At 38.0% G+C, this 14,399-nt stretch overlaps 1 protein-coding gene across 1 annotated transcript in view; it reads left to right on the top strand.

Moving 5' to 3' along the window:
- The window catches only part of bmp2k (BMP2 inducible kinase), an 81,084-nt gene that overhangs the window by 13,660 nt on the left and 53,025 nt on the right, over nt 1–14,399 (top strand). The window contains exon 2 of the mRNA XM_079569135.1: nt 8,103–8,221. Coding sequence (XP_079425261.1) covers nt 8,103–8,221 — 119 coding nt within the window. The remainder of the gene's footprint in view (nt 1–8,102; nt 8,222–14,399) is intronic.

Genomic DNA, 14,399 nt, shown 5'->3' with positions numbered 1-14,399 from the left:
TGTCGGGAATGAAAGATCTTAAAGGAGCTATACCTGATTGTACAAACTCATCTCAAACTTTCCTAATGCATTTACAACATCAAAATTCGTCACAGGGTTAGAGTTTCAACCAGGTTTCACAACTTTCAGGGAGGAAAACTGTCTGTCGGACTGTTTAAGACTGTATAAAAGGCTTTAAAACCAGTGTTTTTTGGACAAATGTCTGCTTTTACCATATACTTAAAGGGATGTTTCAGGATTTTTGACATAGGGCCTCATTTCCAAGTTATCCAGAGTGTTGCTGATTTCTGGAGATATTTTTCTTTGTAATTCATGCCGTTCTTGTATTTGAAGAGTTACGTGGCGCTAGGCTAGTGCATGTCTATGGTATCAGCTAGCCTGCATTAAAAACAGTCTGACCCGCTCCACAGAGCACCTGAGGCAAATCACTTATAACACCAGACTAACCATATAAATGTCTGTGTCGATAGAGTAATTTTTGGATTATAACTGACCTTGCATCACATGAATGATCGCATTTTGAGGGACTATTTTCTCGCAGATCCCTCCACTGCTGCGTAGCTTATACGACCACGAAGCTGATGCTGCTCAAATAAAAGGTATTTTAAATGCAAAATGGTTAAAATTACTCTATGGACACAGACATTTATATGGTTAGTCTGGTGTTATAAGTGATTTGCCTCAGGTGCTCTGTGGAGCGGGTCAGACTGTTTTTAATGCAGGCTAGCTGATACCATAGAAATGCGCTAGCCTAGCACCACGCCACGTAACTCTTCAAACATAAGAACTGCATGAATTACAAAAAAAATATCTCCAAAAATCAGCAACACTCTGGATAACTAGGAAATGAGGCCCTATGTCAAAAATCCTGAAATATTTGGTAGCAGGCTGAATGTATGACGGTGATCTTGAGACCTGGTTCTAGTCTTCCAGACTGCAGTTACAATAACCAAAACGCACCACTTCTTGTTCAGGCCAAATCCCACTGTTACACGAGCTGTTTTACTGACAGAATCACGTCATGGTTAATTACAAGTGTTCTGGAGAGAGACCGCGGAGGAGTTTTAGAGGTTTTGGAGCTGTGGGTTGTTATCGTGGATGAGCTCATCCTTGGAGCAAAAACATGTGCGGGAGAAGAGAAGAGAAGAGAGGAGAGGACTTTCAAAGGCTGAGATAAAGTCACAAGACATAAAAGTACTTCTGTAAGTCTGGAGCCGCCTCAATCCCCTCCGTAAAATGGAGAGTGGGCTCCAGGAAAGTGACTGACCTGATCAGTATCAGAAATTAAGATAAATAAAATGTGAATGTTTCCCCCTATTTTTCTATTGTTGCAATGTTAAAGTTGTGTCTCATTGTATTTCATGTATTTCATATCCAGGGGCGGACTGGGACTGAAAAACAGCCCTGGACTCTCACCAGCCTGGCCCAAATTAGCGTAATTGTGACACTTCCACAAATACATATTTTAACCTCTTACCCCCCGCCTTAACATTAACGAGTGCATTTTCCCCAGTGCGGCTTTTTATTATTATTTTTTTGACTGGTATCATCAGCAAAAAGAACGGGAAAGGCGGTCGTAGAAACAGAAGCAAAATCATTCATATAAATAATAAATAATAATGGTCCCAAAATTGAACCTTGTGGCACACCATACTCCACGGAATTCCTTTTAGATTCATGTTTTTTTATACTGGACTTTACCCAAATCTAAAAGCTTCTCGACTGCAGATCAACAATGTAACGCCTCGTTTGAAAGCTAAGACCTACAAAAGTGATGGAAACTTTTGTCACTTCGCCACATTTTTGTCATATTCTTTAAATTATTTTTTCTATCATTTTTTGTTGTGTTTTTTTGTCCGTGTTTTTCTCATGTTTTCATCCTCTTTTTCTCGCTATTTTGATGCTTTCCTTTTTAGCTTTTAGATTTGGGTAAAGCTTGGTTGAGGCGGGACTGGTGGCCCTAGAGCCCTGTTCATATCCCATTGTGGGATATTTTAAGATTAAGTAATTAAGTAAATCTTAAGAGTTAGTCTCTGTGGCATTATAAGGCCTTCAATAATATTGTTTATTGCGATAGTTTCCTGCCTCATATATTGTACTAGGGCTGAACATTATGGACAAAGTTTCATATCTCGATATTCATGCCGGATATCTCGATATCGATATGATAACGATATATCTTTCAGCCCTTTGTTGTACTTTTCAATTTTGTTTTCATGACCGGAGCTACACAATATATTCTTCCTTCTGACTGAGATGCAAACGAATTGTACCTAGGAAGTGACTTGTTTTGCTTAAAGGGGGCATAATTCAGTATTATTCAGCATTTTGTCGATTAAAAAGGATTTCTCTGGAACCGAAAGGGGTGGAGATGCTACTTGCATTTGAAAGAGCTCAGTCAGAGCTTTAAAATGAGCCTCACACAACTTCCTCGGCCTCAGGAGCTGAGAAACATCGCAGTGAAAATCGGCCACAAGTTTGTACGTGTTTTATGTGTTCCGTGTTGTAGACTTTTGCGTATAATTTCGGATGGAATCTGGATTATATTGTTGAAACGGTTGAGTACAAAGTCACTATATTCATTATTCAAGGCGCTTCTCTTGGATCTTTCTTTCATATTTGGAAGGAAAGTCACGGCATGTTCAGGTTCAGTCTGATGAGTGCGAGTGTGTAAATGTGCCTCTGTGTCCTGAATACAAACGTCCGCCGGGTCCCTGAAGGCAGCGCGTGATCAACGTACACACCCGAAATCCACTGAAGAGACAAGTTACTGGTAAAACCAACCTGGATCTACCTTTTAGTGGGGCTAGAAATCAGTCTTGTGTAACATTTTCCTTTTTTTATTTCGATGGGGTTGTCAGTTTTATAGGACGACCGAAAGGCACTTTGGAGAGAGGTCTTTTCAAGGAGGTCTGGGACACACTCTAGACACGTTTTATTGCATCGGACGGATTACGTTCTGAGGGAAAAACAACAATTTACAAAGAGAAAAGGGAGCACTGGGCACACACACGATGGTAGCATTTCTTTCGTTAATTGTATGAAAATATGAAGAAAATTGCTATTGAATCGGGATCAGAGACTTTTCCTCTAGATTGTCTTTTGTGTGAAAGACTCTTGCAGTATCTGGCGGTCTTTGTGGCATACGCAGCATTTCCTGGCATGTTATCTGTTGTGACCACTGTGTAGATGATTCACACTTTAGTCTTGAGTACATTTCTTGCGTTGGCAATAAGCTCTTCGAAGCGTCCAAAACCCATTTCGATATTATCTTATCTCATATTGGCCACCTTTCTTGGTCTAACTAGGGCTGCTCGATTATTGAAAAAATAATAATCACGATTATTTTTGTCATAATTGAAATCACGATTATTCAAACGATTATTTGTTGCCTTTAAAAAAAATCCATCAAAAAAATGAAAAAAATCCATCAAAAAAAGACAAAAATCCAGCAAAAAAGTGACAAAAATCCATTAAAAAAAAGACAAAAATCCATCAAAAAAAAGACAAAAATCCAGCAAAAAAGTGACAAAAATCCAGCAAAAAAAAGAGAAAAATTCAGCAAAAAATGACAAAAATCCAGCAAAAAAAGACAAAAATCCAGCAAAAAAAGACAAAAATCCAGCAGAAAAAATACAAAAATCCAGCAAAAATGTGACAAAAATCCAGCAAAAAAGTGACAAAAACTCATCAAAAAAGGGACAAAAATCCAGCAAAAAAAAGAGAAAAATCCAGCAAAAAAGGACAAAAATCCAGCAAAAAAGGACAAAAATCCAGCAAAAAAAGACAAAAATCCAGCAGAAAAAAGACAAAAATCCATCAAAAAAAAGACAAAAATCCATTAAAAAAAGACAAAAATCCAGCAAAAAAAAGAGAAAAATCCAGCAAAAAATGACAAAAATCCATCAAAAAAAGACAAAAATCCAGCAAAAAGACAAAAATCCAGCAGAGAAAAGACAAAAATCCAGCAAAAAAGTGACTAAAATCCAGCAAAAAAGTGACAAAAATCCAGCAAAAAAAGGACAAAAATCCATCAAAAAAAAAAGAGAAAAATCCAGCAAAAAAGGACAAAAATCCAGCAAAAAAGTGTCAAAAATCCATCAAAAAAATTACAAAAATCCAGCAAAAAAGTGACAAAAATCCAGCAAAAAAGAGAAAAGGGAGCACTGGGCACACACACGATTGGTAGCATTTCTTTCGTTAATTGTATGAAAATTGCTATTGAATCGGGATCAGAGACTTTTCCTCTAGATTGTCTTTTGTGTGAAAGACTCTTGCAGGATCTGGCGGTCTTTGTGGCATACGCAGCATTTCCTGGCATGTTATCTGTTGTGACCACTGTGTAGATGATTCACACTTTAGTCTTGAGTACATTTCTTGCGTTGGCAATAAGCTCTTCGAAGCGTCCAAAACCCATTTCGATGTTATCTTATCTTATATTGGCCACCTTTCTTGGTCTAACTAGGGCTGCTCGATTATTGAAAAAATTATAATCACGATTATTTTTGTCATAATTAAAATCACGATTATTTAAACGATTATTTGTTGCCTTTAAAAAAAATCCATCAAAAAAATGAAAAAAATCCATCAAAAAAAGACAAAAATCCATCAAAAAAGTGACAAAAATCCATAAAAAAAAAGACAAAAATCCATCAAAAAAGTGACAAAAATCCAGCAAAAAAAAGAGAAAAATCCAGCAAAAAATGACAAAAATCCAGCAAAAAAAGACAAAAATCCAGCAAAAAAAGACAAAAATCCAGCAGAAAAAATACAAAAATCCAGCAAAAAAGTGACAAAAATCCAGCAAAAAAGGGACAAAAATTCATCAAAAAAGGGACAAAAATCCAGCAAAAAAGGACAAAAATCCAGCAAAAAAGGACAAAAATCCAGCAAAAAAAGACAAAAATCCAGCAGAAAAAAGACAAAAATCCAGCAAAAAAGTGACAAAAATCCATCAAAAATAAGACAAAAATCCATTAAAAAAAAGACAAAAATCCGGCAAAAAAAAGAGAAAAATCCAGCAAAAAATGACAAAAATCCATCAAAAAAAGACAAAAATCCAGCAAAAAGACAAAAATCCAGCAGAGAAAAGACAAAAATCCAGCAAAAAAGTGACTAAAATCCAGCAAAAAAGTGACAAAAATCCAGCAAAAAAAGGACAAAAATCCATCAAAAAAAAAAGAGAAAAATCCAGCAAAAAAGGACAAAAATCCAGCAAAAAAGTGTCAAAAATCCATCAAAAAAATTACAAAAATCCAGCAAAAAAGTGACAAAAATCCAGCAAAAAAGAGAAAAGGGAGCACTGGGCACACACACGATTGGTAGCATTTCTTTCGTTAATTGTATGAAAATTGCTATTGAATCGGGATCAGAGACTTTTCCTCTAGATTGTCTTTTGTGTGAAAGACTCTTGCAGTATCTGGCGGTCTTTGTGGCATACGCAGCATTTCCTGGCATGTTATCTGTTGTGACCACTGTGTAGATGATTCACACTTTAGTCTTGAGTACATTTCTTGCGTTGGCAATAAGCTCTTCGAAGCGTCCAAAACCCATTTCGATGTTATCTTATCTTATATTGGCCACCTTTCTTGGTCTAACTAGGGCTGCTCGATTATTGAAAAAATTATAATCACGATTATTTTTGTCATAATTAAAATCACGATTATTTAAACGATTATTTGTTGCCTTTAAAAAAAATCCATCAAAAAAATGAAAAAAATCCATCAAAAAAAGACAAAAATCCATCAAAAAAGTGACAAAAATCCATTAAAAAAAAGACAAAAATCCATCAAAAAAGTGACAAAAATCCAGCAAAAAAAAGAGAAAAATCCAGCAAAAAATCACAAAAATCCAGCAAAAAAAGACAAAAATCCAGCAAAAAAAGACAAAAATCCAGCAGAAAAAATACAAAAATCCAGCAAAAAAGTGACAAAAATCCAGCAAAAAAGTGACAAAAATTCATCAAAAAAGTGACAAAAATCCAGCAAAAAAGGACAAAAATCCAGCAAAAAAGGACAAAAATCCAGCAAAAAAAGACAAAAATCCAGCAGAAAAAAGACAAAAATCCAGCAAAAAAGTGACAAAAATCCATCAAAAAAAAGACAAAAATCCATTAAAAAAAAGACAAAAATCCAGCAAAAAAAAGAGAAAAATCCAGCAAAAAATGACAAAAATCCATCAAAAAAAGACAAAAATCCAGCAAAAAGACAAAAATCCAGCAGAGAAAAGACAAAAATCCAGCAAAAAAGTGACTAAAATCCAGCAAAAAAGTGACAAAAATCCAGCAAAAAAAGGACAAAAATCCATCAAAAAAAAGAGAAAAATCCAGCAAAAAAGGACAAAAATCCAGCAAAAAAGTGTCAAAAATCCATCAAAAAAATTACAAAAATCCAGCAAAAAAGTGACAAAAATCCAGCAAAAAAGAGAAAAGGGAGCACTGGGCACACACACGATTGGTAGCATTTCTTTCGTTAATTGTATGAAAATTGCTATTGAATCGGGATCAGAGACTTTTCCTCTAGATTGTCTTTTGTGTGAAAGACTCTTGCAGGATCTGGCGGTCTTTGTGGCATACGCAGCATTTCCTGGCATGTTATCTGTTGTGACCACTGTGTAGATGATTCACACTTTAGTCTTGAGTACATTTCTTGCGTTGGCAATAAGCTCTTCGAAGCGTCCAAAACCCATTTCGATATTATCTTATCTTATATTGGCCACCTTTCTTGGTCTAACTAGGGCTGCTCGATTATTGAAAAAATTATAATCACGATTATTTTTGTCATAATTAAAATCACGATTATTTAAACGATTATTTGTTGCCTTTAAAAAAAATCCATCAAAAAAATGAAAAAAATCCATCAAAAAAAGACAAAAATCCATCAAAAAAGTGACAAAAATCCATTAAAAAAAAGACAAAAATCCATCAAAAAAGTGACAAAAATCCAGCAAAAAAAAGAGAAAAATCCAGCAAAAAATGACAAAAATCCAGCAAAAAAAGACAAAAATCCAGCAAAAAAAGACAAAAATCCAGCAGAAAAAATACAAAAATCCAGCAAAAAAGTGACAAAAATCCAGCAAAAAAGTGACAAAAATCCAGCAAAAAAGTGACAAAAATTCATCAAAAAAGGGACAAAAATCCATCAAAAAAAAGAGAAAAATCCAGCAAAAAAGGACAAAAATCCAGCAAAAAAGGACAAAAATCCAGCAAAAAAAGACAAAAATCCAGCAGAAAAAAGACAAAAATCCAGCAAAAAAGTGACAAAAATACAGCAAAAAAAAGACAAAAATCCAGCAAAAAAAAGACAAAAATCCAGCAAAAAAAAGAGAAAAATCCAGCAAAAAATGACAAAAATCCAGCAAAAAAAGACAAAAATCCAGCAAAAAGACAAAAATCCAGCAGAGAAAAGACAAAAATCCAGCAAAAAAGTGACTAAAATCCAGCAAAAAAGTGACAAAAATCCAGCAAAAAAAGGACAAAAATCCATAAAAAAAAAAGAGAAAAATCCAGCAAAAAAGGACAAAAATCCAGCAAAAAAGTGACAAAAATCCAGCAAAAAAATTACAAAAATCCAGCAAAAAAGTGACAAAAATCCAGCAAAAAAATTATTTTGAAAAAAAAGAAAAAAGAAAAAAGAAATAAATAAATGGAAAAAAAAATTATAATCGATTTTTTGCGATTATGCTAATTTTGTAATCGTTTACTGTTGTAATCGAAATCGTAATCGAATTTCGATTAATTGCACAGCCCTAGGTCTAACCCTGTTCTGTGATTCAGATCTCTGCATGTTCTGTGCTTTTTTTAATCTCATCTTTCTGTCCTCACTCCAGCACACTCCGTTTATCACACACACAACACCGAAAACCACCGACCCTTCGTCATTTGACCCTGTTATCGTTTATCCGAGCCTTAACTCACTCTGCTCCTGTGTTGAGCGTAAACATGGAGCTTTGTTTGGGATTGCGTTGCCAGCTTTTGGGTTTGAAGCATCTAATGAAGGCCGGGGCTTTGGTGTTTTCTGCATTAGAATATTGTGTTCCATGTTTTGGAGTGTGTTAAAGTCCAGTGTTTGAGTGTTGATCGTTTTGTGCGTGTCGTCTTCCAGGAGGCTTCTCGGTGGTGTTCCTGGCTCGGACTCACAGCGGAGTGCGATGTGCCCTGAAGAGGATGTACGTCAACAACCTCCCGGACCTTAACGTCTACAAGAGAGAGATCACCATCATGGTAAGACTGCGCGTGTTTGCTGCTGAACGATAAGACCAACTACGATCAACTTTTACTACCTATAGGTTACTTTTTAGGGTGTGTGCATCGTGAGCTCCTAATACTTTTTTAAAAGGTTCCTTAAATCACAACCTGGGCTCAGATCTAAAGCAAACCTTATTCTAACCCCCACTTTAATGTATCTGACGTTAGTGTTGGGCGATATTTTCTTTCTACCGACTGCTGCCCAGTCAGGAGGCGCCCTGGTCGTGGTCTCGGTTCGTATTCTGGTCTCGACTAGTTTTCTGGTCTTGACTACAGTAGGCCTAGTCCCAAACTGAAAATGTAGTGCTGAAGAATGTGTACACTGAATAATAAATGTGGATAGTAAAATGGTGGCATTGGGGTCATGGAAATTTTGTTTAGGGTCATGGAGAAGTCATGGAAAACCTCAAGAGAAAATCTGTACAATTGTGGATGTAGCATAGGGCTGCTCGATTATTTTTGTCATAATTGAAATCACGATTATTTAAACAATAATGTGTTGCCTTTAAAAAAAGTCTTTCTTTTATTTCATATATTTATTAATACAAAAACTGTGCTATATTTTCTGTTTTCTGAACAGTCATAAAAGTACAAATGATTTCAAGTTTGCCTCAGTTAAAGGAGTAGGCCACCGTTTTTACATACTGAGATATGTTCTTACCTTAGCTTTGACGAGTTCTTTAGGACCTGTCTGATCTTCACCCGTGCCTTCAGTCATGTAAACACAGCGCAGACGGCGTTAGCATTTAGCCTCTCCCTCTCTCCTCTATAGCTCCAAAACAGGTCAAGATAGAAGCTACCAAGCTCTTCCACGTTTTCCATATTTAAATATGGTTACGTGAAGTGTTACACTACAAAGTATAATTACACAAAATTAAACAAGGTGGATTTTCTAAGCGGATAAAAGAGGGAACTATATGGCTATGGCATCCACACAGTAAAGTGAAGATTACTGCGCGGATTTCGAACTACTCCTGGTATTACAGGTGAAGATCAGACAGGTCCTAAAGAACTCGTCAAAGCTAAGGTAAGAACATATCTCAGTATGGAAAAACGGTGGCCTATTCCTTTAAGGAGAGGTCTCTGTTTCACACCTGCCCCCTGCTGGCCAGCCCTCACACCTGCACAAGCAAACTGAGCAGCGCGGCCTGATGACGTCATCACACAGCGCTGTTTGTTTTTATGTCAGGCAAAAGCACGAGACATGGCACGTGGAATGCGAAGGGAAAATAATCCCAGCATAATGCAAGTCTCCTTTGCTAAAAAAAATAAAAAAAATAAAAAAAAAATATGGGGGGAAAAAAAGTGTTCTTTTTCGATTATGCTAATTTTGTAATCGTTTAGTGTAATAATAATCAGAATCGTAATTGAATTTTCATTAATTGCACAGCCCTAATGTAGCACTTGATTTTATAGCAACATGATCTGGCCACTCCAAAGTGTGTGAACATGATTGTTCTTCTTTTATGGTTCTAGATGACAAGTAGTTTAGTCTAGGTATCGGAAAAAGTATTGTTCAGGTACAGGACAACTTTTCATCACATGTAACATTTTTGTTATAGTGACGTAAAGTTTCGTCATAAATTCATTTAATTTCATTTCTGGGCACATGGAACACTGCTCTGCTTTGTAATAAGGCATGACTCTGTGTCTAAAACCCCAGATATTTTTGCCGAGAAGCTCAATTAAAATAAAATAAGTGGTTTCTTCCCTTCTTCCTTTCATCCCTGGAGCAAGTCTGGTTCTTTGTATTCGCTCAAAGTTTCAAATCTGGACTAAAACTTGATTCCCGCTGCCTCCACAAGACTCGCCCCGAGTTTGCCGTTCTCCTGTGATCCATTGTCTTATCAAACTGCCTGCGCCGTTTCACCGAAGTGGTTTTTCAGGTTTGAAACGTGAACCGCGGCTCGAGATCGCACCTGCTCCTTTCACACTCGTCTTTGATCTGACGAGACCTGTCATTTATGTCGTTTATGCTTTATAATCCCGCTTTTGTCCCGTTCCTGGCCGCATGTCGACTGCTCCAGAGAGTCTGGTGCTGTGCAAAACACCTTCAGCACCAACCGTCTGGAAGCTTCGATACGGAAGGTCACATTATCCTTTATAATGATGGATCTCCATTTCTTGTATTTAACCTCGTAACCCCCACTTTAACTGAAGGCATTTTCCAGTTCGGCTTCACCAGAATCTTAAAGCTACTGGACTAGAGAGCCACTGTGTGAAGCCTCATTTGAAAGCTAAGGCCTACAAAACTGATCCTAACTTTTTTGTTGCGTTGTCACCGCATTTTTGTCACATTTTTGTTGTGTTTTTTGTCGTGTTTTCACTGCTTTTTGTTGCTTTTTCATCATGTTTCGCCACATTCTTGTCGCTTTTTTGTTGTATTATTGTTGCTTTCCTGGCACGTCTTTGTCGCTCTTTTATTGCGTCCTTGTTGCTTTTTTGTCACTTTTGGTGAGGGTTTTTTCCCTTGCTTTTTAGTCACTCTTTTGTCCAATTTTTTGTTACGTTTTCATCCTTGTTGTTGTTGCTGTTTTGACACTTTTTCAGAAAGCTTTTAGATGAAAGGGGCTACATGCGAGTTGGCCATTTCATGCTCACTACTGCCACCTCAGGTCATACGTGTAGCTGCAGCTTCTATATTAAACTCGTGCATGACGGCACATCGGACCCGAATTAACACCTTTTTGAGCAACAGTGGAGGATTTTAGAGGCAGTTGTGGCGAACAGGTCTGAGCTCATTCTGCACAATAGGACATTGCCGGAACATGTAGGGGGATGAAAATACATCATTTTAGCATTTTTAAATTCCGTATAGTTCCTTTAAGGTAATGCCAAACTGGAGAAAATGTGGTCGGTGAAGGCGGGGGTTAAGGGGTTAATATTAAGGCGAAACACAGCAAGTGAAAACATCAATGTTGAGATTTTTTCTTTTTTTTTTTCCTTTTAAAGAGGCTAGATGCAGGTTAGCCATTTTATACTCACTACTGCCACAGCAGGTCATGCACGTAACTGCACCTTCTATATTAAGCTCGTGCATGACGGCACTTCGGACCCGAATTAACACCTTTTTGAGTGACAGTGCAGGATTTTAGAGATTTTTAAACTCTTTATAGTCCCTTTAATATCCTGGTTTTAATATCGAAAGGCTGTGACCGAGATGAGGCTCTAATCCAAATATGGTCATTTCCTTTGTGGATGACAGCAGTGGCTAAAGACGGGACAAATATACACAGGGCGCATGTACAGACGACCATCTCCACTTTAGGAGCTCCTACAGACTCCACACTTTACAGGCTTTGACTTGAAAACATTCTGTTCCAATTCACCTGCGGTGTGTCTACACTGAGATTCTGCAAAAATAAACACATTTAAACCACAATTAGAAGTGCTTTTGCGTTTGATTCAGTTCAAACATGTAATGAAGAGTGTGGTCCTGTAATCAGGGGTGTCACATGGCTGCTAAATGATAGTAATAAAAATGCTGATAATTAGCGGAGTAAAGGTCAGCGTTGGCCCAGTCTGACCCCATTCTGTCAGTGCCGTGTTTTGCCAGTGTCTGCGCTGTTTGTAGCTTCATCACTAAACAATGGGCTCTTCTCACCCACACTCACTGACCCGCACAGACCAGCACTTCTCAGGCCCTTCACACAGACCTGCAGGAACAATCACTGTCATAATCACCGTTTGAAATGGTTGCTATTATCAAATTGCTAATTGGGAAGCTCTATTCTCATGGGATTAGAGTGACCTCGGGAACTCGAGTAAAAAGTAAACATCCTGTCCTGAGTTTCTGCCCGTGCAAATCTGTCATGTCGATGATTTGCAATGAATGTTTGTGTAAATAAGGACAATTGATTCAAAATGTCACAGTATATGTAATGTAACAGTTTATTTATTAGAGGTCGACAGGTTTGGGTTTTCCGCGCTGGCCTGCAGTCGCTCCAGTCGCTCCAGTAACAGCCTTCCTTTGGATCGAGGGTCGTCCAGCCGGTCTGATCCTCCGGCTCAGAGCTGGGGACATCTTTTGGGTCTTCCACTTGACTTTTCGTTCCATAACCCTCAGGATCTTTCCAGAAATTCAAAATGACTATCTTACTGTGTCCTGCCGCAGCAGCGAGGAGCTGCGAGAGGCTCTGCTTAAGCAGGCTCAGCAAGATTTTTTTTGCCTTTGTCATCTGGACGTCATGACCGTGTGAATGCCAGAAGCTGACACTGAATCCACATTTTTGCCCTGAAGGCATGTGGTCCAATAAAAGCTTTAGGGTGTGTTCAGACCACAAAAGTGGACTCTTTTTTTTCATTTGATGCGGTTCGCATTCAGACTGTACTTTTTGCAAGTGAACTCTATTTTGTAAACACAAACACGTGTGTGAGGATCGATGCTCCCAGCAATGGCCACAACAAATGAAATAAAAATGAATATTTGACGCTTGCTATGATAATAAAAGAAACGTAAGAGACTAAACTACTTACCATTAACCTCAGCTTCTGGCTGGAGGCGGAGGGATTTTGATGAAGGGTCGTCTGCTGAGCGGTTTGTTTCTATTATGTCCAAACTGTTGGTCTTGTTCCTCCACTCTTCTTTAATGCGTCTCGTACTTTAATTAAAGTTTGCCAAAGTTTTTTCCGCTTTGACACCGCGGCTGTTCAGGAGATGCTCGAAGCCTCTCCTTCATTTTCTTGCTAAACATGCTGAACACCAACACATTTTGGGTCTTTTCTCGCAGTTGGGTTAGTGCATCTGCCCAAATATCCAGGAGGCTCCAGGTCTGTCCACGGCTCATTGTTTGTAGCATCCACCCAGTATTAGAGTTAGCAGCAGCAAAGGGCTAACTTTTCCCACGGTGCCTTGCTACGGTGGCTTGTTGAGCCCAAAAAGGCGCATGTATCCCGCAGTTGTTTTGGATCAACAGTGGTTTATATTCACACCTGAAGCGAAGCGCACCAGAGTCCGTTTGGATGCGGACCGAAAATTCACCTGAAAAAGTTTGTCTCGGTCCAGTTCTTTGATCCGCAACAGGATTCGTTTGTTGTATATCACACCTGCGTTTCGAACCTGCATTTAAAGTGGACCAAGCAGTGCAGGCCTGAATACACCCTTAGTTTTTGTGTGTCTCACTCCCATTTCTTCTTAAAGCTTATTGAAGTTCTGCTTGGAACCTTATCAAGCTCCAACTTAGGGATGCACCAATCTGATGCTGGTATCAGATATCAGCGCTGATACTGGAAAAAATACGATTGCGGGTATTGGCTACAAATGTCCGATACTGAACTGATTTTAGATACAGAACTTTCACCAACAGTGAGTAAGTGCATGCAGATGCAAATTTACTTTTGACAGCTGCGCAAATTGCAGTGGCTAACAATGATGTAAAACTAGCTGCATCATGCTAATTTTTGTCGTCCTTCAACTGGTTTTGAACTTTGTATCGTCTTTTACACCTTTTACAAGTGAAGAGACATTTTAATGGAAAGTTTAAAAAGGGTCCCTAATAAGTAATGCACTAGTAAGTTCATTCAAAACGTAATGCAGAAATAAGTAAGTTCAGTGGGTTTTTTGCACTTAAATTTAGAAAATCAAAAAAAAGAGAGAAGTTGTTTATCTTTTTTCTCAATTGAAATGTAAAAAATCTGCCCTGCTGGGACAGATTTCATGAAGTTGATGACTCCAATACATTTTTTTTGGACAAAACTTTTCTGTGTTTCATGTTTGTTTTCTTGATAGTTAAATGTAGATCCCTTTGTGAAAGATGTGTAAACTTGATGATGCATAGGTTTTGGGAAAGTTAAAGTTTCATATTCCAAAGATAGCGGACGGTCACGCTCTTGACCCTTATGTACAGTATGGCTACACAGCAACAGCAGCTGTGCTCATGTGCACATTTCAAATAAGGAACTGAAACGATAAACACCACAAAAAAGGTCCTCTGAGGGGAAAACTCTAAATTCTGTGAAACATGAGCCCAACCTGTCAAAGGCAGTTTCACCGTTGAGTAATTCCCCGTGTTTTCATACACTTGAGCTTTTTGATTTTGTTCTAAACCGGGTCAAAGATTGGAGCAATTTCCTTGTGTTAACTCAGCATCAGGAGTGATTTGGATATAATGAGGTACGCATAGATTAGGGAGTTTAAACGGTCGATGTTTAGAGC

Source organism: Gobius niger, assembly GCF_951799975.1.
Source record: "Gobius niger genome assembly, chromosome: 1".
Lineage (NCBI taxonomy): Eukaryota > Metazoa > Chordata > Actinopteri > Gobiiformes > Gobiidae > Gobius > Gobius niger.
This window is presented reverse-complemented; position numbering and strand designations above follow the sequence as displayed.